Here is a 19,962-nt window from a genome sequence, read left to right on the forward strand (position 1 = left end):
GTAGTCAGAAGGATCCCTAGCAATTAAAAGGTTCTGTCCATATGCTAGTTACCAAACAACTTTTGTCACGCTCAAGGTAGGTTATTCTCTGGCCAAGGCAGGATAATGTGTCATTCAGAAAATTGCACCAGATAAACACATTTTGTTGCTCCTCTGGTTAAAGCATCATTTTGGAGATAAGTCTGTAAGTGACAAACTACTGTATGTATACATGTATATATATTACATTCCCAATATGTACAATAAAACAGACTCAAAACACAAGGTCAACAAGTAAAATAACATAATGGAAAAATATTTCATTATTTGTTGAAGTAAAAGTTGTTGTGACTTACACCAGCATTATATCGTACCATTAGTCTAGTGAGAACTTCATCTATTCTGCTCAGTCAAGTTACTAAGAGCTCAGAGATGACCCACTGCAAGACTTCTGCGATATCTTAAATGCTGTAACTTCCACTTCTCAACTTGTCAGATGCAAAGAGAGAACTGGAATATTCACAGTAAAGCTGGCTCAGAAGTATCTAGAGTACAGCAGCTTACATAATTTTTATGTTGGTTTAATCAAAAGAAAAACTTCAGTCAACATTTGGAAGAGCTCTGAAAATGCTCTGCTGATTATAAATCTGTTATGATTGCTTTTTTGGCAGCTAGATTAGGTTTACTGAGGCATTAACAGGAAGGAAAACAGAAAGGCAGGAGGCAACAAAATGAACACTCTCATAGACAACACTGCCAGACCAGGACATGAAGAAGGAAATGATGCAGTAAAAATGATGTGACGGGGAGACTGCTCAGGCCTAGGTGAGACAGCTGTTATGCTGTGACTGCAATACAGCATGCTGAGCACACGTTCACCGTAACCTTGGGCTTTTCCTTCCCACCTGCGGTAACCACCTCATGTTACTGTTTGGTTTGAAGAGCTGCAGGACAGGGATGGCCTTCGGGATGCGTGTCTGGCAGGTCAGGTCAGTCAGTCAGACTGTAACACAAATCCAAGACACCTCCTAGCAAGTGACAGATCCTGGGATCTTCTTTATAGCTATTGATCACAAAACAGAATGGGAAGCAGATTTATTTTAATTTTTTTTTTAACTGCACTATTATTCTTCAGAGCCCACTGCAGGTGAACTTCACCTACGGGCTTGTGGTTGTAAGGTTTAGTAGAGATGTGTTCAAAATCTGAGAAACCATAAGAGCTAGACTTCGAATGCATGCATTCTTAGAAACTTTTTTAATAAAAAAGGAATGCACTTGTATAACTGAAAATTTTCATATGTTAGACACATGGTGTTGAGTTTGCACTGACTCCAAAGACCTAAGACAGGGTGGAGAGACAGTCTCCAGCCCATGGCCAGAAGCCCAGCATGACCTTTCAGATGTGGTGAATTACCATGCAGCAGTCTCAGTCCCACAGCCTTCCTCACTTGAACACCAGAAGAATAATTCTTCTCCAGGCTAAATATAATAGTAAGGGAGGAACTGGGCTGGGTAGAGGACGGGTAAAGAGGGGTAGAGGCTCCTGCTGACAACTGCTTCAGTCCTCAAGCTTGAGTCTTAGCTTTTTTGCAGGCTGGCAGTGCTGTTTCTTCCTCCTCAACCTTTCGAGGCTTCTTCACAGTGTACACTACCCCACAGGCACTCTTCCGAGTTTCTGGAATATAAAAGTGACACTAATGCATTTAATGCAGACTCATTTCAGGTGTCCATGCCGCAAAGCACAGTTCAACGTGTTTGCCTGCCAGCCAGCCAGCACACACAGTAGGTAAGCAACCTGGATGGGCAGGCAGCTTGGGGATATGCTGCATTATGGAGTGGGGAAACCCAACAGCGGGTGTAGAATTACATCAAACGTAAGGGAAAACTGAGGTCTGCAGACACACAATACTGTAGGAAACCAGGCTTAATCAGTTCAATAGCCACAGAAGGACACATTCTTGAAGCATTGTAAAAAGCATTTCTAAGCAAAACATACTATTCCTAAAAAAAAAAGAAATAAACCCCATGTATTCACATACCCCAGGCTTCTTAGACTACACTGGCACAGTTATATTGGCAGAGGCTCCCCTATACATACCAAGTGGCTTTATATATTCAATACTTTGAATAAAGTATTCAAGAATATTTTATTTACAGAACCCTAAGCATTACCATAAATACTACTGTGTGATGTTATCCAACTTCTCATGTTTGCCAAACAACCTAGTGAGCCCAATCCAATTTCATAACTGCTGGTGGGAGCCTTCCCTGCAAAATTTGAGGTAGAAGAGATTCCCTACACTCTGTTAGCGAAGGAGCTCTACAAGAACCTTGCCAAAATATATTGACTTATTCTGGGCTAGTATTCTTTGGGGGACAGGGAAATGGCATCTGCTATTTAATTTCACAGATGAGATAGATGACAGTCTTGAGAATTGCACATAAACTTGACAAAAATTCTTCCGACACACTGTCTCTATGTAGACGAGTAAAAGGCTGGAGGAGGAACCTGTTCACAGAAATGCCCTTTCCAAGAGATCAAAGCTACCTGCTGCTGTAAATTTACAGCAAGTTCAAGCCCCAGCTCCTCTGAAACAAGAGATACAAACCAAATCCTACTGTGCATTTGAAATTTACAGCAACTCAAGTTGTTGGGAAGGTGACTAGAAATTGTACCTACCCAAAAAATCTTGACAGAGGCAGAAATTAAGAGCCTCATGCAACTACTCCGTCAAAGTTAAACTGCCTTTTATATTCTGATTATTATAAAAATAAATAACATATCAAGAATAAATAATGATGATGAAATTGGTGCTACAGTGGAAAGCAAGGGTCTGAATTGATTGCTGGAACGCAAACTGTGGCTCTTTCCTGCACTGACACCAGGACACAAAATAAACTGCAAACATTTGGTTTCCAGTGCAGGGAGTCACAAGCTAAATTTCCACTTTCTTAATATTCAAAATGGGCAAATAGAGAGCTACTGCGAGCTGCATCTGCAGAGAGCATGAGGAAGCAAGTTTTGTTTCACCAAAACACTTCAAGCCATTGTACATTATATGTAACATTTTTTCCTAAGCAGTAAACATTCAGGGTATTTGATTTTGCGTCAAATTTGAAACGCTCCACATGAAGAGCAACTCTGAAATAGATCACATAATAAAGCATCAGAAAGCGACATGGCATAGGTTGCTTCTCCGCTCATGCTGCAAGAGGATAAACACAAAACATATGCATCCTGATTTTCTTGAAGTCGATGATGTAGTATCTGCTGATGTCATCCCTCCTCAGTGTTCAACCCTTTCTGAAACAAGGGACAGTTTCACTAGGAGTCGCAACAGGCAGATGTGTGTTTTGGCTAAATGGTTTATGACTCATTAACGTAGTTAAGTGAGTACTCTGGTACAGACAGCACCATCAGCTCAGCCACTGATTTGCTAACATGGCCACAAGGGAAAATAAAACACCCTTGCCACACAAGCTCCTCTTCACGCATTGGACAGGGCAGCTAAAACCCCAAGGTGTGCCTTGCTCTATAAGGTCTCGGACCTCTTGGAACATAGGCATTAACATGAACTTAGTTTAACAAATGCATGTGCTACTTAAAGGAGCTTGCATGTGCTTTTCACCTACCTCCATGAAGCACTGCGGCTCTGCAGTTGGTAGACACAGCTGCCTTGGCTTCACTTTCTGACAGGCCAAACAGCAAACCTCTGTCACCTTTGTTCAGGATCAAAATACACAGGAACAAACAGAATAGGGAAGTCTGTCTGCATGATAGGTTTGCTTACTCTACAAATAACTGGGAATTGGCAAACTGTAACTCTAAGTGACATTTCGCGTAAGGTTACCCAGAGGCAGGGAACTGAGGCACCCAGCTCTCCTGGCTGCAGTCCCCAGCAGCGCTCCTGGAAAGCTGCTGGCAGCATTGCTTTTTTCCAGACAAGAAGCTGTACTTTTATAAATGAAAGTCTATCAACACAGGAACATTTTTATATGCATAATCACAATTACCCCATTGAAAATTTCAATTATGGGGAAAGGGCACGGTCTGATACGAAAGCATCGTGCCGAAAAGTTCCCAGCCACCTCGAGCAGGGATGACACCAGAGTAGATATGTTAATTGGTTGAGCTTGACTGCTCTTTTTAAGAGGGAAGGAAATGCTGTGTTTAAAATCCTTCCAGGCCACACACCCTCCCACACGGTTCTCACGACTCAGAGCACGCTCCTTCTTTCTAAGGGACAGTCCAGATTCGTGCTTGCAGGGCAGGGAGCGGGGGAGAGTAGTTAAAATGCATCTAAATTCCCGAAAGAAGGGGAGAAAAGACACTCTCCTTGGTTTCTAGAATACATCCACTTATTTAAAAGCATATATGTAACTAAGGAGTGGAAAATTCAGAACAGAAGTAACCAGCACTCAGAGAGAAACTTTTTCCTTCTTAACATAAGTATGATTTTATAGCTTTTTCTGCAAAAGATGGGGCACCCCAAGGAATACAAGTAATAATTTCTGGTTTGGTTCCCAGTGTCCACAGATTTTTGTGGGTTTTATTCATTTCTTCACTTACACCCACACAGTATCAATGCATATCACAACAAAACATACCTGTAGCTGAACACAGACATCACTGTTTGCAGTGACTGCTCAGGCCACCCCATGACCACCTCATGTTGCTTCTCTCACACCCACTCAGAGCCCTGATTCATTGAACTGGTCACCAACAAGCATCGCTGTGTAAAGTTCAAGGAGTGTAAAGGATGGAACCACTTTGAACTTTCACATGTTAGCAGTAACTGTTGCCTTTGACTTGGGAAAAGGATACAGATTAGCCACATCATAAGGACCTCGTAGTTCTAGAGGCTAAAACAAAACAAAGAAGGTTGTATGTGGGCATGCACTCTCTCGCAGGCTGACAAAAATGTAAGCAGGCAGGACAGGGCTATCAGGAAGCCAAAATTAAATGCTACATAATAGCAAGCTGCTGAAGATGCACTAGGAAATCAAACAAATACTACTATTCTGGAAAACAGAGTCCCCATTTGGGAGAAAACTGTCACAGAAGATACCACAGCGGTAAAAAAAACCCCCACCCATCCAAACAAAAAAAAATAATTCCCAAACCCCACAATATAAATCTTTGATGAATCAGATTGATTAAAAAACCCACAAGATGGCAACCATATTGAAAATCACAATTTTTATATGTTTAATGTATGATTAAAGCTGTATTTTCAGCCACAGATAAATCCTCAAATTGTTCTGACTTAAAAAAAAATAATAATCTGGGACTTACCCTTTCAGCTGCACTAGATATAACAACATTCTGGAAAACAAAAGAGATCAAACGTTCATCTGTCAGACAGCATCAAGAAGCGAAAAAAAAAAATCAGCCAGCAGCAAAGACTTCGTGAGTGTTAGTTAAGCTCAGGCTCAGAGCCCAATTAAACATCAGAGTACCTGGTGCTCTCAGATTTAGCGAATTCTAGCAGGCTATGGATCTTAGTTTGGGGACATGAATAAACCCAGGTTATCCCCCTGTCCCCTACAGACAGTGGGGCACACGGACGAGCCCTCCCTTGCAGTTACAAGCCCCTCGCAGACAGATGTGAGTTGAAGAAGCACTGCACCTAGTAGAAGGACAGGCTAAGCAGTTTAAATGCTGGAGTGATGGCATTAAGCCAACACCTACCAGCCCTATCTTTCATAGCAGACTTTAAAGGGACCTTAAGGATAAAGAAGAAATGCACACATTGTGTTCCAAAGTGCCCCCTTTATTTACACTAGCTGAAAGAGGCCCCACACAAATGACAATTCGGGCTGAGCTTAACAGAAATGGACTTAGGAGTCTAGGATCCCCCAGAAGCACCTTACAGATCATGCCTTTAGACAGTTTTGGTGCTCCCAAATTTTCAGCCTACTCAGTGTTGCAGTACGACTCAGTCCTAACCTCAGCATTCACAATGGCCTTAAAACACACTGGTTCAAGAAAGCAGTCTGCAGCTATGCAGTGGCTGCCAATCCACGCCATACGCTCACTTTCCTCAACACTGGCACCCCCGTGAATATACGGATATCTTTCTCCCTTTTCTCCCACAGGCTTTCTGCAGAACAGGTACATGACTGCTTGGGGGTTGGCAGGTACCATAGCCCAGCTGCCAGTGCTCTTCTGACGTTAAACCTCCAAGGATACTCACCCAGGGGGAAGATTGTTTTGCACAGGTGCAAACTTTGCAGCAGCAAAAAAATTCCTTGCACCTTTTATTATACTGAATAAAAGGCTTTGGGAATTCCTGCTTGAGTGGGCGGGAATGGGATTGTACTAAGGCATCAAAAAAGACTTTCCCTTTCTGACATCAGTACCACCAACACACCACACCACCTCTGATTACAAGTGGCGGGGCTTTTCATCCCTTCCTCGCCTTGCTTTGCTTCTCCTGCCACCTCCCCAGCACAAAGAATAGGACAGACACTGGAAATAAATGCTCTGTGTGCAGTTGGAACTCAACCTGTAAAAGAGCGATCTGCATGGAAACAGCTGCATGCTCACACTGTGCCCAAGGCTCCTTTGTGTGCTAAGGAGGATAGGATGGGACAGACAACTGCCTTAGCATAAGGAAAGCCAGAAGCAGAAGCAATACATACAAAGTGACTTAACAGCACACATCATGATGGAGCCCAGGATATTTCTTTCTGCATAGCTCACCTTTAAAATGACTAGACTATGGATCCCAAGGGTGCTTTTGAGCTTCAGTGGTGCTGGCTGCAAGAGTTTTCTGGGAAAATTCAAGTCTCTTGCTCTGAGTTGTAGCAACTAACACTTGTCTCCCAGGCTCAGAGAAGCTCCCAGAGCAGCTGTGTGAGCCATCTTGAACCAGCACAGGATTGTGGTTCACTGCTGTGCATTGGAGGTATGCTCCACCTGGTTCAAAGGCAACTGGCTTCCGGCTGGGGGATGGGTAAGATGGGAGAAGGAAACAAGAGCGGACAAGAAAAGCACTGCTAGCAAGTGAAGGAGAGGCAGGCAAAGGTAAATGCAAGGGAAGGGCTAAAGAGAAGAATTCAAAGGCAAAACATCATCTCCCCAGGTAAAGGAGACAGCAGCTGTTCAGTACACTGCTCCAGGCAAAGTACCCACACTCAGTTACCAAAACACAAGAGGCGAGGGACCGTGGCTATGCACACCACCTGTCTGGCAAAGCAGGCAAGTCCCTCCCTCATTCCCTGCATGCTTTAGTATGTTTTAAGGACTCTGCTCAACACCAGTTCTGAGGACACCGGTACATTTCTGGAAGTTTCTCTGCCTTGCTACAACAGGAGAGGAACAAAAGGATCCAAAAGCTGCTACAAGTTCAGCAACTATAGGTTATAGAAGGTGACAGCTGAATGCCAGGTGCCAATGCAAGCAGCCCATGGACCAGCCATCCTGCATCTTGCTAAAAAAAGGCCTTTACATAACTGATGGAAACCGCCAGCAAGGGCTAATAACCACCTCTGCTGGCCCAGCAGGTACCGAGCCTCACAGCAAAAAATAAAGACAAGCTAGCAGTCCTCTCTCAGCTCCTGCAGCACCTAACAACTTGTCATGTCCAGTTCCAGCTGATTTTCTTTCTAGGCACAGATAATGCACTAGATTGACAGATGCAGAAAGAAGGGGCACTGTATGCGGACCGAGTGCCTGAATATCTCAGTTGCTCTGTTTGCGATGCCAGCTTAAGCAGTGCTCCCCAAATCAACAACCACATGAGAAGCACATCTTTAACTGCACAAAGGAAACAGGAGCACTGACAAAAAGGAATCCCAACGAAAAGGGGGTTTGCATGTATGTACCTCATCACCAAGTCAGTATTTTGTGCAATTAATTCCCAGAACTGGGCTTCTCAGGAAAGGCCATGCAAATACTTTTCTCTGTAGCACCAAGGGAATTAATCTGTTTGACCCACTCTGCTGCCCTATAAAATAGGTTGCCACGCCTGAGGGGAACAGAGTTAACAACAGATTTGCTTTTAATTGGCCTTCCAAGCTGTATACCCCACTTCAGACTAGATTTGCAGGGTAATGCCAATTTTGGTTTCTACGGACTAGCAACATGCGGCAAAGCCTTTTCCAGTAAAGGTGGTGGGAGCTACAATCTCTTTTAACTTGGATATGTATTATGATATGCTTCTCTGTTAAAAAAAAAAAACATGGCCTGAGAAGACCCAGCATGACAGGCAGCTTAGCCTGGTAGCCTAGGAGGAGGCAAGGTATGAAAGCAATGGATTACAGGCGTCTCAGCTGCAAGCATTACTTCTTCCTTGGGTTTCAGTAGCAAGGAAGAATGCAGTTGATCTGACTGCAGCAAAGCCCTGGCTGACAGCCAGCTAGCTGTTGGGTCTGTCTTATACACTGGGAATTTACTAACTTTTTAACAAAACAAGATTTCCAATTTTTCTTATTATTTCCTACTCCCATATTCAAGCTATACTATCAAAAAGTGGTTTTGGTCAATCAGATATATGAAATGGGAGATTTTAAAGACATGCACAGATTTCAGTTCTAGTGCAAACCTGAGATCTCTGGCACTCCCCTCCGCCTCCACCTTTTGTTTTGGGTGTTGCATACTGTAATAACAGATAGATTCTTTTTTTCAGAGCAACCTAACAGTTTGACAACTTAAAAAGAAAGCATGCAGTGGTGCATGGCTGAAAGCATCTGGAGCTAGCATAACTGTGTCCTTGTATTAGTAGGCAAAGATTCAGTCACAACTTCAGAAACCCCAGCGTCAAACTAATTTAAAATGATTCAGTCTGTACAACTCCAGAAGAATTTGAACTGAATTAATTAGCTCGCTTTCAGTTTGAGAGCTTACCTTTCCTTTGCAGATCTGCATCAAGCTGATCGCATTTGAAATTGTGTATCTTCTCATTGTGGAGTCTTTGATGGCAGGCGTGTAAAGAAGTTCAAAGTAAATGCCTCGATCTATTGCCTTCACATGAAAGAGAGTGATCAAAAGTCAAAAGGAAAGAAGCATAACAATGTAACAACTGCTGTCTATTATTGATGTAGCTTATTCTCAGTTTAACTGTGTTATATATGAAAAAATTAAGGCGGAATTGTTCCAGCAAGAGCACAGCCTAGCCTGAAGGGAGGCAGGGGGCGCGATGTGGGAAGTTTCACTGTACACCAGATATGTCTACTTGAATCTTGGGATGACAGATCAGTGAAGTTCAACAAACAAAAATATACCACCCATTTATTAGTTGTAATTGGCTTTCCATTATCACAGAGTTGAGGAAGCCAGTAACCACTGCTGGTCAGAAACAAACCCTGAAATGTTGAGGACTCTCCTCTAGCTCCACAGCCTGCTGTAAGGCAGGCCATCGCTTCCCACAGTACCCACATCCTGCAGATGAGGAATTCATCCTTGCAAAGAAGGAGCAACGAGGACCCTTCTCTCCTGTCTCACAGAACACTCTGGTATTTGTGACAATGTTAAATAACAGCGAGTCACAGGAGATGTTATAAATAGCAATACTGACTATATTTCCAACTGCTTTAAAACCCTTTGCTATCTGTCAAAGTACCTCACCAAAAGCCTAGTATTCTTGGTTTTGCAAACATACACAGAAAGATTAAGCAACTTGCTACAGGACACAGTGAGTTAGTGATAAAGACACAGTTCAAAGCTAGAAGTTGTCTGTTCCATGGCCTAGAATACATTTGCCTGAAATGTTACTTTATGCTTTATACTTGTATTATTAAAAATGCTGCAGTGTTAATAATGTAAGAAAGTCCAGTAACTGAATCCAGATGGAATTAATCCAGCTCACATCCACACATCACCTCTGCATGCGAGCACAACAGAAACTATGTACACATCAAATGTTTTACACAGAACTGGTCCAGCATCTTCAAACAAAAAGAATTTACCGAAACCAAAAGCAGGTGATGACAACACACCAATTTCCAGTCAAGGAGATTTTAACCGCATCCCCACCACTTCAGCTGCCTACTAATCTGTCTGGTTGGCATCACAACAACCAAAACTGACTGCCCGACACACAAAACCAGTCTGACTGACAGTCAGACTGCCTTAAAGCTGTGAGTGTGGAAGCTGAGAACTAGCTTGCAAGGAAAACATCTCCAAAAACAGGGCTCTAAGAGCTTCCCAGCTCCTCACCTGGGTCAATTGCTGGAGTTTTAGACTGCTAGGATCCTTTCAAACAGCATTGCAAACAAAATTGTTATTCCAAGTGGAATGCTAAAATTCCCAGTCTATAGTAAATTCCAAAGTATTACTTCTGTTCTGTTTCAGGATTAATTATAGTTATTTTTTATTCTAGGTTAAGCCTTCTGTATAAAAGGAAGTAGGATTTCTAGCCAATTCCAAATTTAAACTTTTAAGCACTAAGGACTACATCAGCCAAGAATGCCCATGTGGAATGAACCCTGACATATACTCACAGGAAAAAAATAGTTTACCTAAAGGCACGTTCAGATTAAGCTTTCTGGCAAACCACCAACAGTAGGCAGAATTGTATTAACAAAATATTTGATCCATGCTGATAGTCATCTTGCGTCCCACAGCAGATATGCAGCAATTCCACATTTGGTTTATTTGCCAAGACATTCCTTTATCTACGTATGGATTCAATACAGTTGTCTTCCAAATAACTGCCAGGGCATCCTTCTCCCAGATTAACAGTGTCATTCACATTCTTCTGTCTTTTAAGTCACAGGGCTGTTTATCTATTCTGACACAGCCGTACCACTTCTGGTTTGGGAAGCAGCTTAGTCAGCAATCACACCACATCTCACTGCTTGGCATAGTAGTGGCCTTAAGGCTCTGTTTCCATTCCTTGAGAACACCACTTCTGCCTTCTTAAGTGGGGGACAGGAAGCAGAAAAAGAAAGAACGTACATCACTGTGTATTAAATGCTGCAGTGGAGGCCCTGAAGTGAAGGACATCTGAAACAACACTATATATTATGCAAGAACATAAAAGAAACACTTGGATGGGAATGGTGGGAGGGAATTCAGCTCAGACTGACATTAAATACAGAAATTAACAGCAAGGAAACAATTTAGATGTAAATTTACCATATTCACAGGGGGCCTTCGGAAGTAGAATGGCAGCTTTTCTGTTACGTTTATGCATACCAGATCCACATCTAGAGTTGTGCAAGCGATCTACAGCAAAGAAATAGGAACAGATTATTAATATGCTCAAAAATGCATAACCAACTTTAGGTGCACTAATATTCTCCTTCATTTCTTAATGCAACAAATGTCTCTCCAGGGTGAGTTCAGTTTTAAAGTGAGGTTTGCAGGTATGCCAATAAAACAGCTGGGCTACAGGTGCACAGCTTGAGCATTTTGGGCTTAAAATCCAAGCCTTCTCTCACAGAACTACTTTTCCAATAAAATAATGACAAACCCAAAGGCAAGACTTACTGCTTTGTTTTTATCTGACATAGGACATGCAGAAGCAACACTGGCTTTTGGCAGAAGAACTCACAGCTAATCAAGGACAGCCCCTGTTTACGAAGAGAACAGCCCAGGAACTGACCCTTAGACCACCACTCTCCGGTTCCAATATAGCAACTGTTTGTTTTCAGGATTGGTTATTTTTACCAGAAGAAACTGAGAAAAGACTGAAAGAAAAGGAGACTGTTAAGACAGTGACTGGTGGTGCCATATGCCCAGTACTGGAAGCTGACGCAGAGGGCCTCACTTTCCTGCTGGGTGGGGAATGTACAGCCCTTCCTGAAAGCCATGTCTCTAGAGTCTGAAGATGGCACTGAAGGTTATAGTTTAAAACCTTAGCTTTGAACTCATACCACAATTTACAGCCTGTATTAAAAGACAGAAGGAATGAACAAAGAGTGGAGAATCTCCACACTGACAGAGAAAATCGAGTGCACATAAAAGGGAGCCCTCAATTTACATATAATCTCATGCACACAAGATATGTAGGAATTATATATGCCTACCCCATAAAGACAATCACACAGGGCCAGATTAATGTCTGTAAGCAACATAGTAACAGAGAAGATAAAATAGGCTGAAGTAGTTTAAAAGGAATTTTCTACGCATAGGGGAACTTTCTGCATTCAGAAACCTGCCAGCAACTGCTCCAAATACGCCTGGGCCAGGCGCCAGCCATTCATCCCTCCTCGCACCAGCATGAAAGCAGTAGGTGTTGTGGGGAATCCCAGGGCTGGGCTGCTCTAACGCAGGGCAGGCTCTTGCTTTGCAAAGTAGTCTTCTACCAGTTCGTCCATATGAAATTTGGATGGAGATGAGAGCAGAAGCCCAGCTTTAGGAATGTTTCTTAGCTGCTGACAGCACTCCCTCCTAGACAGAAGAGCCACAGCACACATGCAGGCAATTCAAAGATCTAGCAAATCACAAGGGTTTTGATGTTAAAATGTCTCTGCCAGGCCATTCAGACTGAACTTTATGCCCCATCTTTACCAACTCTGTTAGGCAGGGCACAGCTGGAATCTAATGCATCAAATTAGACTTACATGTGTAAGTTTAGCCCTACTACAGCCAGTTTTACTCCTTTTCTCAGGTGGAATACAAACTACCACCTAGACAGAGGTGATTTATGGGAATCAGCACATCTCTGAGTCATGTCCTAGAAAAAAGGTCAGTGAGGCCGTAGGAAATTCAGGAAGAGAGAAAGCTGAAAATGAAGGATAGTGAGAATACATATCAGAAACATACAAGCTGCCCTATGTGATGAGAAAACAAGCCTTCCTAATCAGCTCCAGAAACAGTGGAAGACACTTTTCCATTTTGCAAAGTACAGTAGGGAAGAGAGTGACCCAAATGTCAGGATATCTACAGGATTCCAGTGACAAGAACATTGCAGGAAACACCACCAATGAAAAATAAAGTTAAGAGTCATACTTCCCCACGAGAGAGAATTCTTGCACTACATGGGAAGCTGGAGAGGAGAATTTTCCAAACACTCCAATGTTCAGCCGAGTTTTGGCTCCTGGACAAGTCACGCACACAGGCAAGTTAAGTTACCCTGCCTGCTGAAAGGATCTGAAGAGCAAAAACTTCACACAGAAAATGATATGCAGCAGTTACACAGCCCAGTGCCTGCCCGGTCACACCGTGGGCAAGAGCCCCATCTGCTGGGAAACTCCAGGCAGCCAGAAATAAATAAATTGACACGGCTTGGATGGCCCGAAGAAAGCTCTGGCAAACATTTTAGGAATAAACATTGAAATTTGGCTTTGCACTACAGCCTCAGACTTATATAAGCAAGTTTTTTTTAGATACTGGTGGTCTGCTGATTGCTTAAAAACAGCAGGCAGAACTAACCAATATCATTAAACCAGTCAAAAGTCTTAAAAAGCAAAAATTTTTAAAAGCAACATGCACAGACTTTCTTACTGGCATGGAGTGGGCATTCCTGCTGCAGCCCAAAACAATCTTTGAGTGACTTAAAGAAGGAGCATGTTCTGCAATTATCTTGGCAAACACAGCGTCCTCATACCCCTGAGGATATAAACCCTTTGGAGAATATGAGGACATCTTTCAGTACATATGACTGCCACACTCAGTCACAGAAAAGCTTCCCTGGCTCGTGACCTTGTCATGACTGGTTTTGGGTCATGCTAAAATTAGACCACATCTCCAACGATCACATATTTCTTCTACAAAAACGAAAAATCCTGTTCTATGGAGAATAATCCAAGTGCCAAATTGTTGGTGAGAAAAATGATGTTCTTGAGGTAATGCTGCATTACCAACAGCCAATTTTAAAATATAATTTGTGGTGCAAGACCCACCCACCCTAGAAGGCTTTATCCTTAACAGTGAAAGATCCATGAGTTGCAAGATCCAGAGGTATACGCTGAAACTCTACGCATAGTGTCACTTGCACCAGACTCCTGTAGATACCTCTACAAAATTGACACAGCTCTCCACAGAGTTAGAAAACCTAAAATCTTTATACAAAAGATAAACATACAAATCTGCCCTGAATGTGAACGTGTGTGGATGAAGTCTTCCACCTCACACAGTTTGCAAGAAACATGCTTTGGTTCCCTCCCCAACTGAAAGTGCTGCCAGCACGGAAGCCATGAAGATGGCCTCACAGACAATCCTGCTTCCTTCCTAACACACTGTCCATCACCTGCGAGGGTGTCAGCTTAAACAGTCACTGTCTGCATTGGCCTGCCCAGAGCACAGCCATCCTCTTTTTGCCAGCACAACCATCTGCGTGGCTGAATGCTGAAATCAGAGCAGGAAAGCAGATCTGCCTGCAAAACAACTTGGCAAAAACTCTGGTTACTTCTCAGCCAAAAGCGTATTCCCCAGACCAAACTGCCATGCAGCCAAGCAAGCAGCTTCACCAGCAGAGCACACAAGGACCTGCAGAAATGAGTGGCTGTTTATGCAAGCTTAAACACTTCCACAGCTGGATGTCCAACTGCAGCAGGATTCACAACAGCTGAAAATAAAAACCATCCACCCTTAAATGAGAGAGCTCTTTTCCCCAAAAAACAACAAAGCATGGTCCTGCTGATTACCTGGCTTCAGGTGTTTTTTTAAACACACGACAAACTGATTGACCTCACTTGAGAAGTGAGATTTTACATTGTTGCTGGAGACCAAAAGAGACTGGTAGAAATTGGCACTTAAAAGTATTTTACAACTATTTGCCTCTCTCACACCCCCAAGAGTCCTAAAATCTTGCAAGGGAAATAAAAGCAGTCAGAAGTTAGTTTCATTAAGCTGTAACTGTTAAAACCAATGCCTGAATTATTCTGCTGAAAGATTCATTTAAGTTTCCCTACTTCTACAGCCTCTTGCTTTGTATCGTACTTGGACAAAATTTTCGAAAAGGAGAGGAAATAATTTAGAAAAAACAAAACAGAACAATATAATTTTAACGTGTCAAAACAGGTACTCAACAGTACTAGAAGGCTGCTTTAACTTATTTAAACAAACAAACCAACCAGACTCAGTTTTATATTCACAAGCTCCCTTCGAAAGTAAATTCTCCAGAGAGATTCACATCTGCTTTTGGTGCCCCTGTGCCTTCTTCACACTGCCTTAAACTGCACACCTGCTTGTGGCCTGCCAAGGCTAACAGAGATGAGACACTTCCACCTACTCTTCCAGTCAGAGTTAATATTATTTATGAGCTTGCAACAGGTCAGATGTCACAATTTTGGGTTCTGTAAGAAAAACATTCTGGCAAAAAGATAACTTGCTTCCAGATGCTCCACTTGATAAGACCATTCACATCAGCTGTTACCAAGTATTTGACAACAATGTGATTAAAAATATGACAGAGACTGAGATAATGAACACCTATCACCCAACAAGCCAAGCTGAGATAATTCTGCCTCGCACAGTGTTTTAAAACTAGGAATTTTATTGGTAGGAAGGGTTTATTCAAGATACAGCAGCTATGGATAAAAGCTGGAAGACAGTAAGATGCTTGGTGCCGTTATTAATGGTTGAATTACTGCACATCGCTGTATTTAGGTGTAACCTCTAAATAATGTGTCTTTTTCAGTCAAACACCAGAAATGGACCAAACCAGTTCACGGTCAAACACACTTCTAACACCTTGTTTTTCTAAAATCATAGAAGTGACAGAGTATATTGGGTGTTTTGTTCAAAATATCTGCATTTCTATCAACATAAAACCAAGGTGAGAAACAACAGCGTTGGGCTAAGGTCACAAATTAGTCCTAAGTAAAGTTTTGAAAATGATTCACACCCACTGTTTTCTCTCACTAGCACACTTGGAGCACTACCACTGCTGTTACAAACATTAGCATTTGTTTGGTAACACTGAGACATGCACACCTTCAAATGCTCACAAACTTTGTGGAGGCAGTTCCAGTTGCAAGGTTGCTCTGAACAGCCAGGATAAAACCCGAGCGAGAAAATGACCGCCTTGCCTTCAAATATGTCCCCCAAGACTGCTGTATTTTTATTCAGCCTCAATGGTTTTCCCAGCGGGCAAAGTAACAAACATGTCATGAAGTCACATAAGTGAAGCTTCTCTCACTCAACCTGAGCATCCAAAACATTCAAAAGACAACCAGAGATCTCACTCTGGCAATGCAGCAAGGGCTGTTATGTTTAATCAGCCATGTTTATGTCTAGAAATTTTATCTGTTTATAAGATGCTATGACAACCAGAACTAGCTCTGTTTCATAAGCTCTTGCTCCTCTTTTGATTTAAAATAAATAAAAGGAAAAATCAAAAGAAAAAGTGATCAGCTATTCATTTGGGTGAACTTTCAAGAGAAGACCTAAGACTAAAAGGAAGACAGTAACTCTCAGAACGATGTTAGTTCTGTTTTAAAATCCTCTCACTTTCCCTGGCATTTCAGAGACCAGGAACCAATAGCGGTGCTAACAGAAGACAGCAAATGTGTTTTGGGGAAGCTGTCTGAGTTTGAGAAGTTAAAGTTCAAGACAGAAGTCTTCTACATGCTGATAGTATATATACATACTTATGTATCAGAAAAAAAGGAGGATGTTTTCTCTCCTCACTAGAAAGGAGTACTCAGTAGAGTACAAGACACACAAAGAAAACCACAGAACAGAGGCATACAAGTCCATTAATCTAGTAGATGTTTCAGACTTCAACCAGTCACCTCAAGGCCGTGCAGCCCCCTGCAATCCCTCCCAACTTTCTCAGTCTACCAACTGACCAGGTAGCCTGTGTTGCTTAATTAGCCCCACATCATGCAGACCTGTATGAAATGGGAAATAAAACCAAATCAAAGCATGTACTCAAACTAGCACAAGGCACTAGAAGTTATTGAATGAGCAATACCAATCAGATTATTGTACTTACATGAAACAGTTTCTCGGTCTTTGGAAATACCGCTATTATGTCATATAACCTTATATTTGCTGATGTTGATCTCTACAAAAGGAGGAAACAATTATTACCTTGAATTCTTGCAGATGTCAAAGCTATATACAACGATGACGACCAAAATAATGAGAAGAAAATCCCTTTTTCATTTTCAAGTACTACAATAAAGCAAATAATCACCCAATTACATAGAGGTGTCTACTGTGAGCCATACTGTGAAGTCATTCTTATTTTGAGGCTTGTCCCACCCACCTGATAAGGCACTTAACATCTTTTGCTTTGATCATGTAGCGCTAAAACATAAGCAGACACAAGGCTTGCTCATGGTCTTCTAGTTTACACACAGAAGTCCAGAAATCAAAGAATAGAACAGAATAACAGAACTGTTGTCCCATATTGAAAAATGATCAACAGAAGCCGTATCTAGTCTTGCAAGTCTGCATCTCTTCATGATCACATTATTTGCTAAAGATGTGATCTGAGAAATCACTGCTGATTGTCCTACAAAATCCATAAAGTTCTCCCCATGCAATTTCCAAAGTTCCATTTATGTCATTGAGAAAAGGAAATAAAAATTAAAAAATTCATATACTAATCATACTTACCAAGAGATTACAGTGGGAAGGATCAGAAACAACAAGTGTTAGCCGCGTTAAGACTTTGATTCTTTTAGACGTCCCCTACAAAAATGAAATAACATATTTAAAAAGCTCCAAAGCAAAAATCTGTGGTGACTTTGACCCTCTCCGCTATAAAAAGAAAATGGTGCCTTGCACATATTCTTGCCTATACTAATCTTTTAAAGTCTGTATTTACATTTTCCTATTTTATATTGATCTGTTCGATATTTTATCTGCCCTTAACAAAGAATAACTTACTGTTCCTCTGAGGAAGGGAAGAGAGAGGGAGGGAGATAAAGAGAAGTAAAATAATGAAGAAAAACAGAGTATGTTTTAATACTGCTATGGTTCCCCAGGCAGACCACAACTGAAGGCAAAAGCAGTTCCTCAGGGATTTGAAACACAGACTTGGTTCATTATATCCAAATCTTGCTCCGTCAAAATCAGGAATTTATTTCCCAAACTCAAATTTCAAGAATTATACTGTAATTATTTAACTACAAGAAGATTCAAAATTCACACAAAGCAATTAAATTAATAATTTCTAAAATAACCAATAGAGCCTACTCTAACATGACTGTACCAATCTCCCAATGCTGGGAGTTTTAACAATCAAGCAATGAATAGATTTCTTTTTTTTGATTAACACGAAATATACAAAATCACATATACAAACACACCAAGGTAAAAAACATAACTCAGAATAATAGCACATAGATAGATTATAAGTAGACATACTTGTACAATAGGCAAAGATGGAAACAACTCTGAAGGAGATACTGGCTTGACGATTTCCTTAAAAGAGAACAAAACAAACTTATTAAAAATGTCATAGGTTAAGTTTACAACGTAAACAAAAGCTGTGTTCCAATCCTAACAAGAAATTTGCCATGCTAACAAAACTATTTCCTAGGGACAATACACAGACCATATTAAAAGTTAACTCCAGGGCAATTATACTGAATTATAAACTGGGAGTTCTGTCACAAATACAGACATTTGTACTCGTGTCTAGAAGTGCCTTCTGCAGATAAAGCTGTTTGGGAACGTGCGATAAAGCGTGTAGGTTTATAAAAGAAAACCCACTAAGAACAAATAAACCCCCCAAAATTACCTGTTTCTTTTCTTTAAAATCGATGACATGATTAAGAGCAACTGCAGAATATCCCACTGAAAAAGTAAACACATAGTACGAATATTTTGTCCAGTAAATGAATGGAAACAAATCCATGCAGAAACCTGTTAAACAGTCAACACTTAAATGTCCCAGAATTAGTAATCACGTGCATATTCACCTTTAACATTTTTTTTCCTGAAGATGAATTCACCCAAAGAGTGCCTTAAAATAAATAAATAAATAAATAAATAAATAAATAAATAAATGTTTAGCTTTTAAATGCTCCCCGGCCCTGACAACTGTCACTCGAGGCAGAGCTCTGTGAGCGTGCACACTCGGGGCTGGGCTCCCCGAGGGCTCTGACCCAGTTTGTTTCTGTTGACGACTTTTCTCATGGAAAAATGGTTGAGACCATTCAGCATAGCTGTTAAAACTGCGGACGACGCAGAGCTGGGAGGGATGGAGTTAGGAGGGGACAAGGCGAGCATTCCCAACTATGCCGGCAGAACCGGAGGGACGGTCACCCCGGCAGGACCAGAGGCAGCCGCCGCGCTCGCCAAAGGGCCGCCCCCCGCACGGCGCTGGCCGCGCCTGGCTGCACAACACTTCCGCACGACAGCCGATGTAGGCCGTAAGAAACCGCAGGCGGGAACATGTGTCCACGCTGGGAAAAGCCCAACTGCTACACTGGGATAAACTGGCAGAGCCGGAGCCTGCCAGCCACACCGCGAGCTCCTCGCTGCTCAGCCCCGGGGAGGCCTCGGCCCCAGCCACGCCGCTTGCAGAAAGCCGCCGGGTGAGGGGCCCGGGGCAGGGCGGCAGCGGGCGAGGCTCGGCCCCCGGGGAGGCAGAAGCCAGCCTAGGGAGCCGCGCCGGGCCCGGCCCTCCCCAGCCCGGTCCCCGCAGCTCCGCACCGCGGCCGAGCCCCGCGCCAGCGCCACCGCCCTCCCCGCTCCCGCCGCGCCCGAGGCGGTGACTCACAGTGGGCCGCGGCCTCCAGCAAGCTCTGCAGGCACTTCTTGTCCGGGCCCTGCGGCACGTTCAGGTCGGCGAAGCCTGCCATGCTGTGCGCGGCGGGGCGGGCACGGTCCCCCGTCCCCGGCACCGCCCCCCGGCGGCCCGCGGCAGCCTGGGCCTTGTAGTCCCGCCAGTGCCGGCCGGGCAGGTGCCGGCCTGCCGGGCTTCGCAGCTGCCGGCACGGAACGGCAGCAGCAGGCGGAGAGCGCGCTTCACGCCGCGGCGGGTACCTGTGCTCCGCCAGAGGGGCTGCGGTGGCTTAGGGGAAGGCCTGTGTGGTGAATTCCCCGGGTCTCAGGCGAGGGTCTGAGGAGGACCAAAGGTGGCCCTGAGGGAGACCAAAGGTGGCTCTGAGGGAGACCAGAGCCGTCTC

General features: G+C 43.0%; 1 protein-coding gene across 3 annotated transcripts; it reads right to left on the minus strand.

Annotated features, from left to right (window-relative positions):
• Nucleotides 1-279: 279 nt before the first annotated feature.
• Nucleotides 280-19,674, minus strand: RPP30 (ribonuclease P/MRP subunit p30). Of its 3 annotated transcripts, none has more exons than XM_056352078.1 (11): nt 19,554-19,674; nt 18,570-18,694; nt 18,194-18,250; nt 17,441-17,515; nt 16,812-16,883; nt 11,063-11,152; nt 8,831-8,947; nt 5,276-5,305; nt 4,805-4,842; nt 3,613-3,692; nt 280-1,654 (listed from the first exon to the last, which is right to left on the minus strand). In XM_056352078.1, the coding sequence occupies exons 1-11, from the start codon at nt 19,633-19,635 to the stop codon at nt 1,545-1,547; spliced, it is 876 nt and encodes a 291-aa protein (XP_056208053.1). In that variant the 5' UTR covers nt 19,636-19,674; the 3' UTR covers nt 280-1,544. The 3 variants fall into 3 exon arrangements, with proteins under 3 accessions (XP_056208053.1, XP_056208052.1, XP_056208051.1); XM_056352077.1 differs by having other exon boundaries at nt 18,570-18,625; nt 19,554-19,669; XM_056352076.1 differs by having other exon boundaries at nt 280-1,673; nt 19,554-19,669.
• Nucleotides 19,675-19,962: the final 288 nt, after the last annotated feature.

The sequence above is a fragment of the Falco biarmicus genome, chromosome 9 (assembly GCF_023638135.1).
Source record: "Falco biarmicus isolate bFalBia1 chromosome 9, bFalBia1.pri, whole genome shotgun sequence".
Lineage (NCBI taxonomy): Eukaryota > Metazoa > Chordata > Aves > Falconiformes > Falconidae > Falco > Falco biarmicus.